General features: G+C 45.3%; 1 protein-coding gene across 2 annotated transcripts in view; it reads right to left on the bottom strand.

Moving 5' to 3' along the window:
- Positions 1-556: 556 nt before the first annotated feature.
- Positions 557-14,869, bottom strand: part of GLRA1 (glycine receptor alpha 1) — a 36,294-nt gene continuing 21,981 nt past the window's right edge. The window contains exons 4-9 of one of the 2 annotated variants that reach the window (XM_026047656.1): positions 8,823-9,046; positions 8,219-8,301; positions 7,098-7,235; positions 6,278-6,492; positions 5,450-5,596; positions 557-1,589 (exon numbers count right to left, since the gene is read on the bottom strand). In XM_026047656.1, the coding sequence (XP_025903441.1) occupies positions 1,275-1,589; positions 5,450-5,596; positions 6,278-6,492; positions 7,098-7,235; positions 8,219-8,301; positions 8,823-9,046 (1,122 nt within the window). In that variant the 3' untranslated portion in view covers positions 557-1,274. The remainder of the gene's footprint in view (positions 1,590-5,449; positions 5,597-6,277; positions 6,493-7,097; positions 7,236-8,218; positions 8,302-8,822; positions 9,047-14,869) is intronic. The other variant, XM_026047657.1, reaches the window with a different exon arrangement.

The following is a 14,869-nucleotide window of genomic DNA, read 5'->3' as shown; positions in this document are numbered from 1 at the left end:
GGCTGCCGAGCTCCTCGAGGGACAGCCCCTCGCCCGCTCCTCCACGTGTCCCCTCTCCCATCCCTCCCACCCTCGGAAGTGGTGCCAGCCTCCCCTGCCACAGGGCGAAGCGGCCCCCTTCATCTCCCCATACATGTTAAAGCTAAATGCAGCACCAAAATAGTTACAAAAATAGAGTTTTGGGTCCGTTGGCCCAGCTTTGCTACTAATATAACTGCTATGAAATGTCTGAAAATAACAGCCGCGCTCTCTGTGCACTGGCCGCCTTCCCCCGCCCCAGCTGACAATATTGCCGCTTGCCCGTTCCTGTCGTAGCGAGGCACAAGGATGCCCCAATTCTCTGTTTTTTAAATATACTCTATACTTTAACTAAACTCATCCTGTACTCCCATCCCCACATTGTAAACAAACATGGCAGAAGAGGTTGGAAAAAGAGGGCTGTCTTAAAAATCCTTCAGCGTTTCTAGTGCTGTGAACAGTAGTTCTGTCTTCTCTAACCCTATACAGGGTCATTTGCAAGGACAGGAGGTACCTGCGATTTCCCATCGAGGCCCTTGTGTCCTTTTTGGGTTTCTCATTGGATGCTCTCTGATGGGGCTGAGAGAGAGAACGCGTTTGTGTTCCTCTATCCAAAAGTCACAAAGTGCTTGATCAGCAAAACTGACGCTAAAAAAAGTAAATGTTTAAAATAAACAACAACCTACAGCCTCTTTCTTAAATTTCCCCATCTATCCAGTTTTTAAAGTGCAAAGTCTAGAGAAGCATAGAATGATTTTTCTTGCATTTTTTTTGTTAGGGTTTTTTTTTTCCCCTCCACGTGCTTGACTGGTATGGCCTTTCTATAGCAAAAGTCAGATAAAGCATAATTGCAGTTGTTTCTGATTGCAGTTGTTTCTGCACATGGAATTATGAATCATTCCAGTGACTTTAGAATCTAAGCTGTTAATAGGCTAAAAAAGTTTTTTTGTCTTTTTGAGTGTTTTTCTCTTTGCATTATAATTAAGCATGAATATATATTAATATATTACACTGCTTGGATTGGCAGCTGGCGCAATCCAAACCTTCCTATGCTGTAAAACTAACTCCCACCCTGCAATCCCCCAGATCAAGAGCTGCTCTTCTCCCTGTTCCAGTTATCCTCAGTTCATATGATTAAAAGTCCCTCCCATCCCCCCCYTTTTTTAGTAGATATTGCCACATTCTTAAATTCATGCATTGCTGCATTGCTATTGCACATATATAAAGGATTGCTCTGTCCCTCCCACTTACTCCCCTCACTGGTTGTGCACATCCTCTCTGCGCACGATCTTGTAGATGATCCAGTAGAAGATGTTGAAGATGAGGAAGGCCATGGGGAAGCCGATGCGCGAGATCTTRTCGATCTTCTTGGCTCGCTGGATGAAGAGCTTCCTCATCTCCTCCGGGGAGCGCGACGGCGGYGGGACGGGGTTGGCCGTGTTGTTGTTGTTGGCGCCCTTGATGGAGATGCCGTCCTTGGCCTGGAGGCAGGCCGGCCCCATGCCGTAGGCGGTGAAGTTGAATCTGCCCTCGCCGGCTTCGTCCTCCTGAAACAGATTCAGCATGGGACTCTACTTAAAATGAGATATAGGCAACGCACCCTTGCTATAAGGCTCTCCGCTGCCAGCTTCCTGCTCCCCGGGGAGGGGATCCCTGGCTCCTGCCCCGGGCTTCGCTCTGTCAGACAAACCCTCTGCGCTCAGGAGATCAGCCTTATAGAGGGGTGCTAGCTGTGTGATGAACAGATGCAAAGCAGGGGATCCTGGCACCCACGGAGAACAGCACTGACTTCCACCCTGTTGGGCTTTGACATACTCGAATGGTTTATAATGGTTTATGGTACTGCATTTCTTTTATTTCCAAAAGCATCCCCTGTTTTGCTTCTGCCTCTCCCTCCCGCCCGGCTCYTGCGGTCACCTTCTTTGCTTTGCCTGTGTGTTATTGAGCTTGCCCAGAAGGAGGGGGCTCCATGTAACTCAGGTAGTTGGAGCTGCAGCAGGAGCCTTCCTACAGAGTTACATGGATGTGCAGGCACAGAGACAGCTCCAGTGAAAGACCTCTGCAGGCAGCGAGCAGAAAGCGCCCTGGGCACTGCTGCCCAAGTGGGGAACAGAGCTGGCCCTTGGTGCCCACGGGACCACGCAGGCAGATGTGCTGATCACAGTTACCAACAGGAGGAATCCTTCATTTGCCTCTCTAAAGGCAAGCGATATTGCTCTATTTTGGTAGAGGACCTGTGGGCTTCTTGGAGTAATTTAGCTGTTTTATTGAACATGGGGATGTAATCACAGGAYAAAGGTCTGGCTGAGATAATACAACCAGTCAGTTGCAGGGTGGGGATTAGAAAACTGTCTCTTGGCTACAGAGTGCTCAGGCTAATTGTTAGATCAGTGGCGTTAATTAACCATGGTGGGACTGATCTGCTCTTCCCTGGTGCTGATCTAACAGCACCTCCCTGYGTGCCCAGCCTGCCCTGTGGCCCCCTTTGACCTTCTTTGCAGAGTGTCTTTCCCGGATGGCCCCTGTATGGAGCAGGCAGCTGCGTGGGATGGATGCCCGGGGCGGGAAGCAGCAGGAGAGCATGCGGGCGCGCAGGAGCGAGCCCAAGGAGCCATAAGGAAGTGCCGGGGCTCGCGGAGGCCTCTGGGCAGCGTCCGTGGCTGGGGCAGCCCCGGGCTTGCTGCGCTCGCCGGCAGGTGGCTCGGGACAGGCCTGGGACCCGGCCCCGCGTGCAAGGGCTCGGCCTGCGGGGCCCTGGCGACCGGCAGCGATGGGACAGTTCTGCAAAGGCCTCTCTCACTCCTGACCCAAAGCCTGGTCCTTAACTGGAGTCTTTCATGCAGCTCATAGGCGTGTGCCGGCTGCAAAGGCCTGACGCTCTGACATGGTAAAAGCTTATCGCCCTTCCCTTAATAATGCYATACATATTATGTATTCATGTAAGGGTTGCCCCAGCTGTTCCCTGCATGCGCAGACGTGCATGTACTGAGATGCAAATGGTTTAGTTTGAGCCATTTGATTCTCTAATTCACTGAACTGTTTTTCTCTTCTCTTTGCTGAGAGACTACTGACTGTTTTCTGTGGCTGATTTGTTACATGAGCAATGCATCTGTGATAGAGCAGCTAATTAATAGTGCTTCATTAATGATGAGATATCAAAGGAGAATCGCARGAGTACAAGTCAGTAGCCAGGCTGCGCTTGGGCTGGGGTTCCAGACAGCTTCCAGGTGGCTCTGCTGAAGGTGCCACTCCAAGCAGTCACACATACCTCAAAGGGGCAGTGTCTTCCTAGCCCTAGAGTTCCTGCCGCTTYCCAATCCAGGAGCTGAATCTGTTCCAGTAAATAAGACTATTATAATGGATTCAGAGAGTGCTTCTTAGCCAAATCTTCTGGCCTAGTCTTTCCTGTCCTTCTAGAGGGCAGGAGGTAAGAGCTTTCTGAGAAACAGAAAAGGCCAGTTGAAACCTGGCTATTTAGTTCTTTGATTTTTATGTTTTAGGGAGAAGACAGACTTTATGACAAGAATGATCTAGCAGCTTGCCTCTGACTCTGAGGGAAATCAGAAACAGATGTGTCCGGATTCATTTCTGTTCATGCCAGACTGTGGCATGTTGTCCTGGGGACTGGGCTGTGAGGAATAGCTGGTAGGTTTTGCTTTGGACATCCCAAATAAATGTGGGCCTGGTCCTCTCCCCAGCTGCCTCTATCAGCATGGATTGCTACAACATCTCACGTTTTTCAGTCCGGCTTGTCATGCCTGCACCCAGACATGTCAGGACATTGGGACGGAGCAATTACCTTCTCTGGCAGCTGTGTTAGACCATTGGTGTATTTGCAGTCAGCTCCTAATTTTCTCATGAGTCTGCAAACCTGGTTCATTTTGCATTTGCAAGTGTTTTTGTTTACACTTTGCTCCAATTAAAACTGCTGTGAGATTAGGCAGGGATTGTCATAACAGCCTTGTGTTCAAGGGATATCTCTGGAAAATGTATGTTAAATTCATCACTAAGCTATTTTTTCTTTTTCTTAGTTTATGAACAGTAGCCCAGAGTGATCTTCATACAATGGCACAGATTCAGAAAGGATGATTGAATCTGAATTAAAAGTGCTGTGAAACACCACTTGGTAGGTGGTGGTTTTATCTTTGGCTCTATTAAACAGGCTACATCTTCTGAACTAGAATGCCCTCAGCTGATTTTTGAAATGGCAGGGTCTTGCCCAGCACTGACAAAATTAATGCTTGCTAATCATTCCAGCTGCTACTTATTTTCCTTAAATGTGTGCAATGCACTTCAACCTTAGCCTTGTGTGGGCTGGGACAATTATCCCCTATATTTCAGATGGGACAGCTGAAGCAAGGAGAGGCAATGAGCGATCTTAAGAGGGAAGGAGCTCCTGCTGRTACCCTGTCCCTAAGATCATGGTGCCTCCTGGAATGATGGAARATGCTGTGACCTACTCTGCTACAGGTTAGATGCAGGGAAAGACTCTCTTAACGACTAGGATTGTGAAGCACTGCAACAGATAGGATCTGGATAGGATGAATTGCAGGGGATTTTCTAAAACCTAGGGTAGACAAATATCTAGGCAGAGAAGTTCCATTCCTGGTAGTCTCCTAATGCCTCTGAGATGTGTTTTTCCTTAACAAAATCACTGCTTTTTGATATTGCTTCAGGATTATGTTTCAGACTTGATGTTGAAAATTTATGTCTGCCTGATTCAGCTAGCTAGTTAGTTAACCACAGTCATCTTTAGGTTGCTCTCTAGTACATCCTGTGAAGTGAGGTCTTTGCTGTCCATATCTCAGCTTAAGAACTAGTAAATTYGAAGCTGCAGAGGCTGTATGTCTATGTAATGTTGTGCATGCTCAGGTTGGTGGCAGTCATGGCAAACGAGCATGGAGCAAGGCTAAGGCTGTGAAGAAAGCTCTTTCATTCCAATAGGAAATTCACAGCTCATCTGAGCAGCAGATGCTTTCAAACATGGAAATGACAGAAACAAAACTAGTGTCACTTACCTTCAGACTAATGTAAGCTGACTTGTTGGGGGATACCAGCTGATAGTTAACCCTCACACCTCCCTGCTTGCTTCCCACCCAGCCCTCATTGTGTCTACTGAAGATGAAAAGTTAACTCAGAGCACCTCTTTGTATGGAAATTGTTATGATAAGAACATAAACCAAACTTTTGTTGTAGACAGACTAACAAAAAAAGTCTCACGGAACCCCTCGGATCAATTGACTGTTAGAAAAGAARTCAAAACCCATTGAGTTAGCCCTGTATTTTTGATATATGAACTCCCTTATTATCTGAATGTATGCCAAGGAGATCTCTGGAAGCTAGTGGCTTGGTCCAGCTGACCATGCAGTGAAGTTCTGGCCTGCCAGGACAGATTCCAGTTACGTCCTTTACACAATACCTTGTGTATTACCTTATGATGCCTCCTCTTTCTTCTGAACCTGAGCAGCTCTTTGTGCTGTCGGGACACGAAGTTGACAGCAGCATACTCTAGAAGTGCAGAGAACACAAACAGCAAGCACACAGCCATCCAGATGTCTATGGCCTTCACGTAGGACACCTGGGGGTGAGAGTGAGAGACTGGGATGGGATTATGCACCCAAATGCCTTTTAGCTTGCCAATGAATAACATTCATGTTATTCCTAAATTCTCTGGAAGGAGATGGTTAATCTGTAATTTGGCTGACATCTGCTCTTGGATACTGAAATCTAACTTATTTAACCAGATTGTGTTATCAGGCCACTAAAACTGCTCCTGGACTCTTTAGTAGCAATAATTCCAGAGTTTTAAGTTGATTCAGTTGTGATGGTTTGAACAGAAGGAAAACTGTAGCTCAAACTAACTACACCAGAACTCTTCTGTAGCTGGGATGTTCAGTGTTCTTACTAAAGTATAGTGAGCAAGGGAGCAAATGCTAGAACGCAGAGTGCTTATGCACACACGTCTGTTGCAGGTGCTTGTAAGGTGCACAGCTTCTGCCTGCTGGGAGCTGTGCTGGATCTTGGGGTGAATGCGGGATCTTAGAAAGTTTTACAGCTAGTCAAGGAAGATCTGCTAAAATTTTTGCAGCATGGAGCTGGAATTTGTTCTGCTTGCCCTTAAACTGGAATAGGGCAATGGGAGCAGAATGCACCTTGTTTTGAGCTGGTTTCCTGGAGGATGTGTATGGTGCCCTACATGTGTGCAGGCTCTAGACAGCGCACAATTTGCCCCATTTGTGAAGACAAGCATGTTCTGTACCTTGGGCAGCGATGCTCGGGAACCAGAGCTCTGTGTGGTCATAGTGAGCACTGTGGTGATGCCCAGGCCAACACGAGCAGGTGCAGCATCCATGTTGATCCAGAAGGAGATCCAGGACAGAATGACAATGAGGAGACTGGGGATATACATCTGGATYAAGTAGTAGCCCATCTGTCTCTCCAGGTGGAAACGAGCTTCTATGCAGGTGAACTTGCCTGAGAATGGTGGGGGAATACATGGAAAGTTACTGGTAAGAAACAGTAAAGCTCCCAGTTTTCCTCTCTGGTTATCGGGGAACTTTYCTCTTATGGCCTAGAACCAGAGTCATTTAGAAAGAATAAAAATTAAGCAGTAAATAGCTGTCAGCCTCGTTCTGAAATATGTAGGCAGGATATCAACATGGCAAAGAAAGCTCATCAAAATGTCATTTGTCACTTAAAATTCACCTGCAAACACTGTATGTTGGGAAAGAAGGTCCAAACCAAAACGCTCTTGAACAAATGCAGATATTACTAAGGAAAAGAGGGATCCATATGTTTGTATCTAGTAGCTCTTTACGGGCTATATATGCATATATTTACTGACTGACCACATATGTGTGCATGGTTATATTCAAACATGTATATACATGTGTGTGTGTGTGTATATATATATATATATATTTGCACACAGAGGAATATGTATATATGTTGTCCCTAGATATCTAGGAGATGGCTTTTATAACCAGAGTGCCCTCACGTTTGCTAAAAGGCCTTTGGCAAATGCATGGTCCTGAATTCCTGCTCAGATGGCTCCAGGGGCTAAGGGGAACAGCACTGACCTGTGTTGTAGTGCTTTGTGCAGTATCTTAAGTCTTTTTCTTCTTTGAGGATAAACTGAGGCAATGTTAGTCCATCAGCAACTTGCACAGCTCCTTTTTCTTGCCACTCAAATATGAGATCATTCATTGTGTAACCAACTGTTGATAGAAGGGAAAAAATGGCATGTGAGATGCATATTAAATATGGATTGGAAAGGATTGGTGGTGTAGRAGAGAGCTGTGTTTGGGCAGGGGCAACCCAGCTTTCCTTGGCAATGCTGTAGCACGTAGGATTTGGGGTGGAGGCAGAACTGCTTATACATGTGATAAAAACTGGGGTAATGGCCTGCACTCGAACTGTGATGGTGTGCAAAGAGCTGTCTGTGATAAATCACTTTTGTTTTTTCTTCAATTGTGTTCATTGAGCTGGTTATTTTTTTTTTTTTAATTTGACCTCTGTCTCTCAACAAGGTTATTTACTGGTTTTCACTCCTTTGGGATAAGCAACTTGTACAAGAGGGCAAATATTCATACAGAGAGAAAAAAATCCTATTTGCTACTAAAAGAACTTTCACCTTTCTCCTTCAAAGCAAAAGGCCTGTGTAAATAGAAACAAGCCAAGGTGCCTCTCATGGGATCTGCTGAGGTTTGGCTTCTCTAGGAAATGTCATATGTGGTAAATAAATGGAAAACCCCAAGCAAGTGCTTTTGGGACGGTCAGGAGATCAAAGAACCCATGGAGAGGAGGAGGGGACACTAATGACACTCAACTTGCAGCAGCTTGCAGGTGGTGTTCTTGCTCTGTGGGATTCTGAACTTAATTTACCCTCCTCCTTTCCAAGAGATTTCTGTCTCCAGCAGGAAACATTATTGCCCCAGTTGGCCTCTGATGTAAATGCAGATGATAGTGGGGAGGTGGTGGAAGGGATGCTAGCAGAGAAGAATGAGAGGTGAAGGGCTGTGAAAGCAGCCCCAGGCACACACCCAACAGAGCAAGTCTCTCCTGGCTGTGCATCATACCTTCCTCTAAGGGAACAGCCCAGTGCAGGATGAACTAGGATGGATTTCCATCCAGGAAGGGAAATGGCAAGAGAGAAAACATACTGTCTCCTTTGCAAAAGGGAGACGTGCRCAGAACTCACAGCTTTCTAACTGCATGATGCATGTCTGTACGTCCATGGGAAAGTTCTTCAAGTCCATGGGGCAGGCCAGAGTCAGCGTGATCCTGAAGAGAGAAGACAACACAGGCGAATGTCAAACTTTTTTGGATACTGGTGAGAAGGTGAGCCCTCTCAGAAAACCTCACCATGGCACATTAGTCTGCCGTGGTCTAGAGGAGGAGCTGTTACGGATCTTTTTCCTTGGTAAGGCATAATTAGCTTAAAAATCTGAAGCAACATTGATCAAGAAAATGAGAATTTGTTTCATTTCTCAATAATTCTTCTGTGAAGTGTGCAGTGTATCCATCCATGGGAGGCTTCAAGACTTGACCAGACAAAGCAGCCAACCTGATCTAGTCTTGGCAATATTCATGTTTTGAGCAAGATGTCGAGTGGAAGACTTCCAAAGATCCCTCCCCACCACATTTATATGACTCTGAATCGGATGCCCTCCCTTATAGAAAATTCTTAATTCCTTTTATCCAAAGGTAAACTCGGTGTTTCCAGTTTCTCACTTTAGGCTTGAGCAGTGAGTGTTTAGCTCTGCCCTGCCCCACATCTTTRGGTCCCCCTTCAGTCATCTCACCTGATGCTGTAGAGGACATTGCCATTTCTGGAGATCCTGAGGAGCTTGTTGTCTGTAGTGATCTCATGAAAATGGGCCCCTTTCTCATTAGCAAAGAACAAATCGGGCTTCCAGATGGAGTCCAGCATAGAGGGGTCCAGGTCCAGGGAGTCATCTGGGTATTCATTGTAGGCCAGCCGTGGGTCATTCCACTGCTGTCGCAAAAAGATGTTCACCCTGTAATCCTGCATGGTGTGTGGGAAGAGTGGAGAAATGGAGTTAGAGAGTACTCAGACCAGGCCAAAAGTGTTGAGAACTGGAGAGTGTTGCTGAAATGGCTTCAAAAGCGAGCCGTGTCCAGGTTTATACTCCTAATCTATAGCAAACTTTCTTGGCAGCTCCCAAGGAGCTATTGTTATTTTTAGCTTTGTAGCTTACAGCCATCTCCTATGGTGAGCAGCTACCTGTCATTACCCCTTGTTCCTTCACAGCAATTGGCAGCTCAGTGTGAAAGGCCAAAACTGCTGGTCCAAACCTTGGGGCTGGAGAAGCTGTGTGCAGTTGCAGATGTCAAAGAGCTGGGATCTGCAAACTGACTGTTGAGGAGGATTAAGGGAGAAAAGGCACCAAAGTCAAGTTCCCCCTGTTGTGACTATCTATGGGTCCTTTTGGCATTTGTGGAAGGAGAAGGCTTGATGAGACAGGCAGCCCGTAGAAGGGATACAGGATTCTGCATGAACACTAATATAAAGTGAAGCTCAAATGAACTGGCAGGAGCCTTTGATGAGAGATTCCTCCTTTGATTGGAGGAATGTGAATGGAGTCTCCTCTCTTCCTAAGCTGGTGTTCTTGGTTCCTCTCTCTAACATCAAAATGCTATAGACACTACAGATTGTAAAGGCTGGTCATCTTCTGTAATTGAAGCTAGTCCCCCAGCACTATAGAAATGATGTCTGGCTCGTGTCTGATGTTTGTCTTACAGCTCTCCGGAGCAACACAGGACGAGGCTGGCTGCTGAGGTCTAGCTCAGRCATCCCAGCTGCTCTCCAGGACAATTAAAGGCAGTTTCTCTTCTCCTTGTGTAACCAGTAGATTCCCAGGGTCATCTGCTTGTCCCTGTTCTGCTAAATGTCACAGAAGAAAGTGATCCAATGAACTGAAATGGGGAGAGGATGAGTCAGCTATCAGGAGAGGGATAAAAAAGCTCCATGCTCATAAATTAACTGACATTTTTTTTAAGTACAGAGACAGACTGTGTCTGAACGGCAGAATATCATAACCCCATTTCACTGCCCTGGCCCAAACTAATAGTTATTATCAAGTCTAGTGGTTTGTTACCTTCCTAATTCTGATGAACCTTGAAGTCCCTTATTAAGAGACAAGAAACAGAGGGACTCTGATGTGCTTTCCAGTATCTAATACCTACTCCAGGTACTAGGACCTTCCCTTCAGTAGAAGAATATTTGGCAGCTCTGAGGAGATACCTCTGATACTCCTATCATATCTGTTCTTTCCTTTGGAGACCCTAGGGCCCTGAAGTTGAAGGATATGTTTGGAGGACAGTTCTGATATTGCTGCCTCAAGCGCCTCACCTGATTGTCAACCTACAGCCTCTTGTCTTGGAGGTCTGAAAGCTACCAGATGAGCCAAACTTGCTGAGCTGATCTGCTCCTATTTCCATAGCAATGAGGCCTTATGGAGTCCAGTCACATTGGAGGGCTGGGAGAGAACCTTCTCTTGGACATTCTGTGGTTTTGGATGGGGCAGTTTCTAGTCAAGGCCAGGTTTTACAAATGCATTTAAGGCCACTTGTGCCATCTGCATCTTTGGAGCTAATGACCTTAATAATTGTGACTGGAGCAAATGAACCAAAGCCTTGATGCTAAAAGGAGTAGACTTCTGAACGGGAGAAAAAAAAAAAAGTCACAACATTCTCTCCTTCTGCTGGTATCTCAAATGCTCCCTCCACAAGTCCTAGTGGGTCCCTCCAACTTAATTATCCATATCTGTCTCCCACAGATAATGTGTCTTGAGAAAATGTGAATAACTATGGACAGCCAGGAACAAGTGTCTTACTGCAGGACTAGCCAATAACGCACACCTGAAAGAGGAAAATAACCCTGAATCTCCACTTTCCATGGCCTGAGCAGCTCCCTGAACAAACCATATACTTGGAATTCTCCCTTTTCTATGCATAAAGATCTGCAGCCATTGCAGTCTGGGGAAATTAGTGTCGCCAGCCTAACAGGTAGCAAGCAAAAGGTTGTTTTGCTTATTCAGCTGCAAATAAGCTGGATGCTACCAGGTCAGCTTCAGCTGGGAGTTTATTTCATGTACAACAGAAATTAAACTCATGTCTGGAATAAACTTCAGTGGTAGCTGCCCAGAAATGTTCTTAGTCTGATGAACTGCTGGAGGGAGGAGGGGGGAATTAGGAAGCCAATCTTTTTACAGGGTCTGTGTTACTGCAGATAAGCTTTGAAGCTCTGTCACTGGAGTAAATTCACTGATTTTGCTGCAATTCACTGGTTTGAAGAGTGGCATAGTGGGGTTCATACTGGTACCACAACGGGCATAAGAGACTTGTTAACAAAATGACTGCTGTAGTTGTAATGACCAGGATTTTGGACATTAACCACATGCCTGTGAATCAACTGAATATGAGCTTCTCTTAGTAGAAGACAGTGGGAAGGCCCCTCCTAACTCGTCTCCAGGGAACTTTGGCCCAGGAGCCTGGGGTGAATAACATGTTAACATATGAGACTGCAACTACCTCCTTCCAGGGTACATTCAGCACTGTGGTAACTAACTGGTGGACACCAGAGTAGTCTTGGGCTAAGTGGATCCAGTATTTCATGTGTGGCTCGTACACTTTTTCAATCACATTTACTGTGAGGCTGGAGTGAGTTGCTCGGTCCACTCTGCAGAAATGGTTCATTATCTGATCAGAAAGCTGGTGTAGAGATGTCTCCGAACACATATTTTACAGTGGAACCACTGCAACCTCCAGTTTATTCTGTCTGCGTTAGATGTTCAAAGAGCAAATATGGTTGAGTTGTAGCTAGCTGGAGAATTACATTTGGTTTGCGCTTTTTAGATGGAATACTTATGGCATAAAATCAGCAAAAAGGTGATAAATTTGCATATATAAACTGTGCCGGGAAGCCTGTGATGGCTATTTTTTCAAATTCTTGTCTGTGTCATGATGGCCCTTAGAATTAGAACTGGGAAGGGTCATCTTGGGCAGAGAGTCCAGCTCCTGACAATTTTATGTGTTCACATCCAAAAATACTTTGTTCTCCATATGCCTCTATTGTACACAAAACACTCCCATCTGCTCAATCCCCAAACAAAACAGCAGCTTCCACAGAAAGAGAAATCAAGGGCATCACTTAATTCTGAGTATGCTGCTATAGGAGGAAATTTATTAGATGAAGTGCTCAGATAATCCTAGCAGTTCTCTTGTGCTACAAAGAAAAGCCAAAGACCCTGTTCCCTAGACACTTGATTTCTGCTTCCTTTGGTCTAAGGAATTTGTAGCCTTGCTTTAGGTTCCCTCCACTGATAAATCTAGGGGGAAGTGTGGTTTGGTGTTGTTATAAAGACAGGACAAGTTGTTGATAAAAGTAAGCTGATAGAGTGAGTACATGTTGTATCTGTTGTCTGGAATCCCCTGCTGTTGGATTCATTATTGTAGTAATGCTTTGGGACAGAAGGAGGCTGTCTAGACCCGTCCACCCATCTGTCTGGCTTTTGCAGTTGTTACATCTTTCCCTTTGAAGCACTTGCTGGATTTGGAGGAATAGGTTCCCAATTGCAGGTGCCCTTGCTCTTCTTGGAGTTGATTCCAGGCAAGGTAGATGGATGTATGATACGTGCCACAATCTGGCATAAATGCCTGATCAATTAGGCGTACCACCAGAAGCTTTTGTGTTGGTCTCCAGCTCTACAAGGTGCTGAAAGGGTTTGCTTCCCACCTTTTAGTTGGACTATGCCCTGGGGAATTCTCTTTGCTGGATGACTTTCTATCTCTGATTTTTCTTATCATTACTTAGAGTTTTCATGTGCCTTGTGCCTTTTGAAGCCTTGTGGGGCAGGTACCAGCCTTCAGTCTGTTCTGGAGGTCCTGTGCTGCCTTCACCTCTCTTCTGATGTGCACACACCTGAATTCCCAGGTGACTGCACTGAACTCGTTTTGTTCAGCACCCTCCCACCCTGCCCTAGTCCTCTTCCATTTCTCTTCCTCCTCTTCTCCCTCAAGCTGAGAGGAAGCCTTCCCTTCCCGCCTCCCTAATCCTCTGCATGCTGACCTCATGCTCTGTGCTGTCTCTGGGATTTGGCCAATGTAAGCTTAAATGCCAGCAGCAGTGCTGTCTGTGGGAACTAACAGTCCCACTGCAGGTATATGTTTAGGATTTCACTAATTACATATGTCTATAAATATATAAATCTGTGATTCTTTTCCTGCAAATACCAGTGAAATAGTTACCGTTTACAGCATAGTATAGTACTCCATAACCTGGGTCTGAATCTAGCCATGCTTAAGGAGCATAAAAATGTGTGTGTGTGTGCGTGTGCGCATGTATATATGCACTTTTTTTTTTTTAAGAAGCACCACATTGTCTTTTCTCTTGAGGCCAGTGAAGCAGCTGTTACTGTAGCTAGCTGTGCTAGGGCCAGTGGTGAAGTGCAGCCTTTTTTAGTGCAAGATGGTTGAATTTTCTCTTGCATCTTTTCACACATAACTTGATTATTTGTCCTCATTCAAAGCAGTCATATCTCAGTCTCAAGAACCCTCCATGAAAGACCTTCTGCTCTTCCCACGAACTGTGGCAGGGAGCTGATGCCGTCTGTTGGAATGTGCTGCATCCTTGAATAGTGGGGTGAATGTGTCTGGATTCTCTGCAAGCATATATCCAAAGCCAGAAACTCCTGAAGACTGTTCTCACTTGCTGGGCTCTCATTTTTTTAGATGCTTCAATACCTGTCTCACATGTGTTCTTTGGGGACAGTTGTAAATGCTGACAAGAAGTGCAGTATTTTAGGTTGCGTGTAATGCTGTGTCAGCCTGGCATCTGGACTAGCTTGTCAGAGCTGACTTGGGTATTTCTAGACAAAGTATTATGCCCAGAGGGGGTTCTTGAGTTCGCAGGAGACTTTTTTTCCTACAGAAAATAGAATACAGAATGGTGGGCACCTGGAGGGGACAGTCCCTGCAGCATGTCTCAGGAGTGAACTGTACCTCCATCTCTCATGTCAATAGGCAATAATTTTATGGAATATTTTGCTTACTGAGATGCTCTGCTTTTCTGTATGACTGCTTCAATGTATCTCATAATGTAGGATGGAGACGATGCAAAACATGCAATTATATAATCTGCTCTGTATGTTGCACAGAGATCTCTTGTGGCCCTGCCTCTTTCCCTTATACTCTGTGGATCTTCTCTGCTGAACTTTGTACAAATAGAATATTTATCACCTGTAACCGTGAGAGAGGTATTCAGTAAAATGTGCATYAGGAACTAGTCCACATGCCAATTCCAAATCTTTTTCTCATGTTTTATATACAAATGAATCTACAAATATGCTTTTCTCTCTTCCCCCCAACCTTAGAAGAAGATGAACAGTGGTCTAAGAAATGCACAGCTCTAGGTATCTAGAGGTTGTTCTCCACTGACAGTGCCTGTGTTACAAGTAACTCATTTTGGTCAAAGGGTGACCATGTATGTGTGTCCAATCCTGTGACATCCTGTCTAAATGCACAGAACAAGTCGGACTGGAGTTTTACATACTTCATTCACCAACTTGCTAGAAAAAGAATTACCAAAGTGTTAAGTAAACATCATATTGTTGGATTATCTTTAATTAGTGCAGAAGGATGGCACTGCACCTCCACTTCACTTTGCTTCACTTTGCTGTTCACTGATTATGTCACAACCAATCTTTAATTGTTCCACCTGAAAATCGTTAGTTCCTGTTCTTATGACTGTCTCCTCCTGGTGCTTTGCAAATTGGATCCAGTCTTTAGCTATGTTCACTAATTTCACCTGAAGCTGGCTGGGACTTGA

This window comes from Nothoprocta perdicaria, unplaced genomic scaffold (genome assembly GCF_003342845.1).
Source record: "Nothoprocta perdicaria isolate Ctin4 unplaced genomic scaffold, notPer1 scaffold_5, whole genome shotgun sequence".
In the NCBI taxonomy this organism is placed as follows: Eukaryota; Metazoa; Chordata; class Aves; order Tinamiformes; family Tinamidae; genus Nothoprocta; species Nothoprocta perdicaria.
The sequence above is the reverse complement of the archived record's forward strand: the minus strand, read 5'-3'. Positions and strand labels throughout refer to the sequence as shown.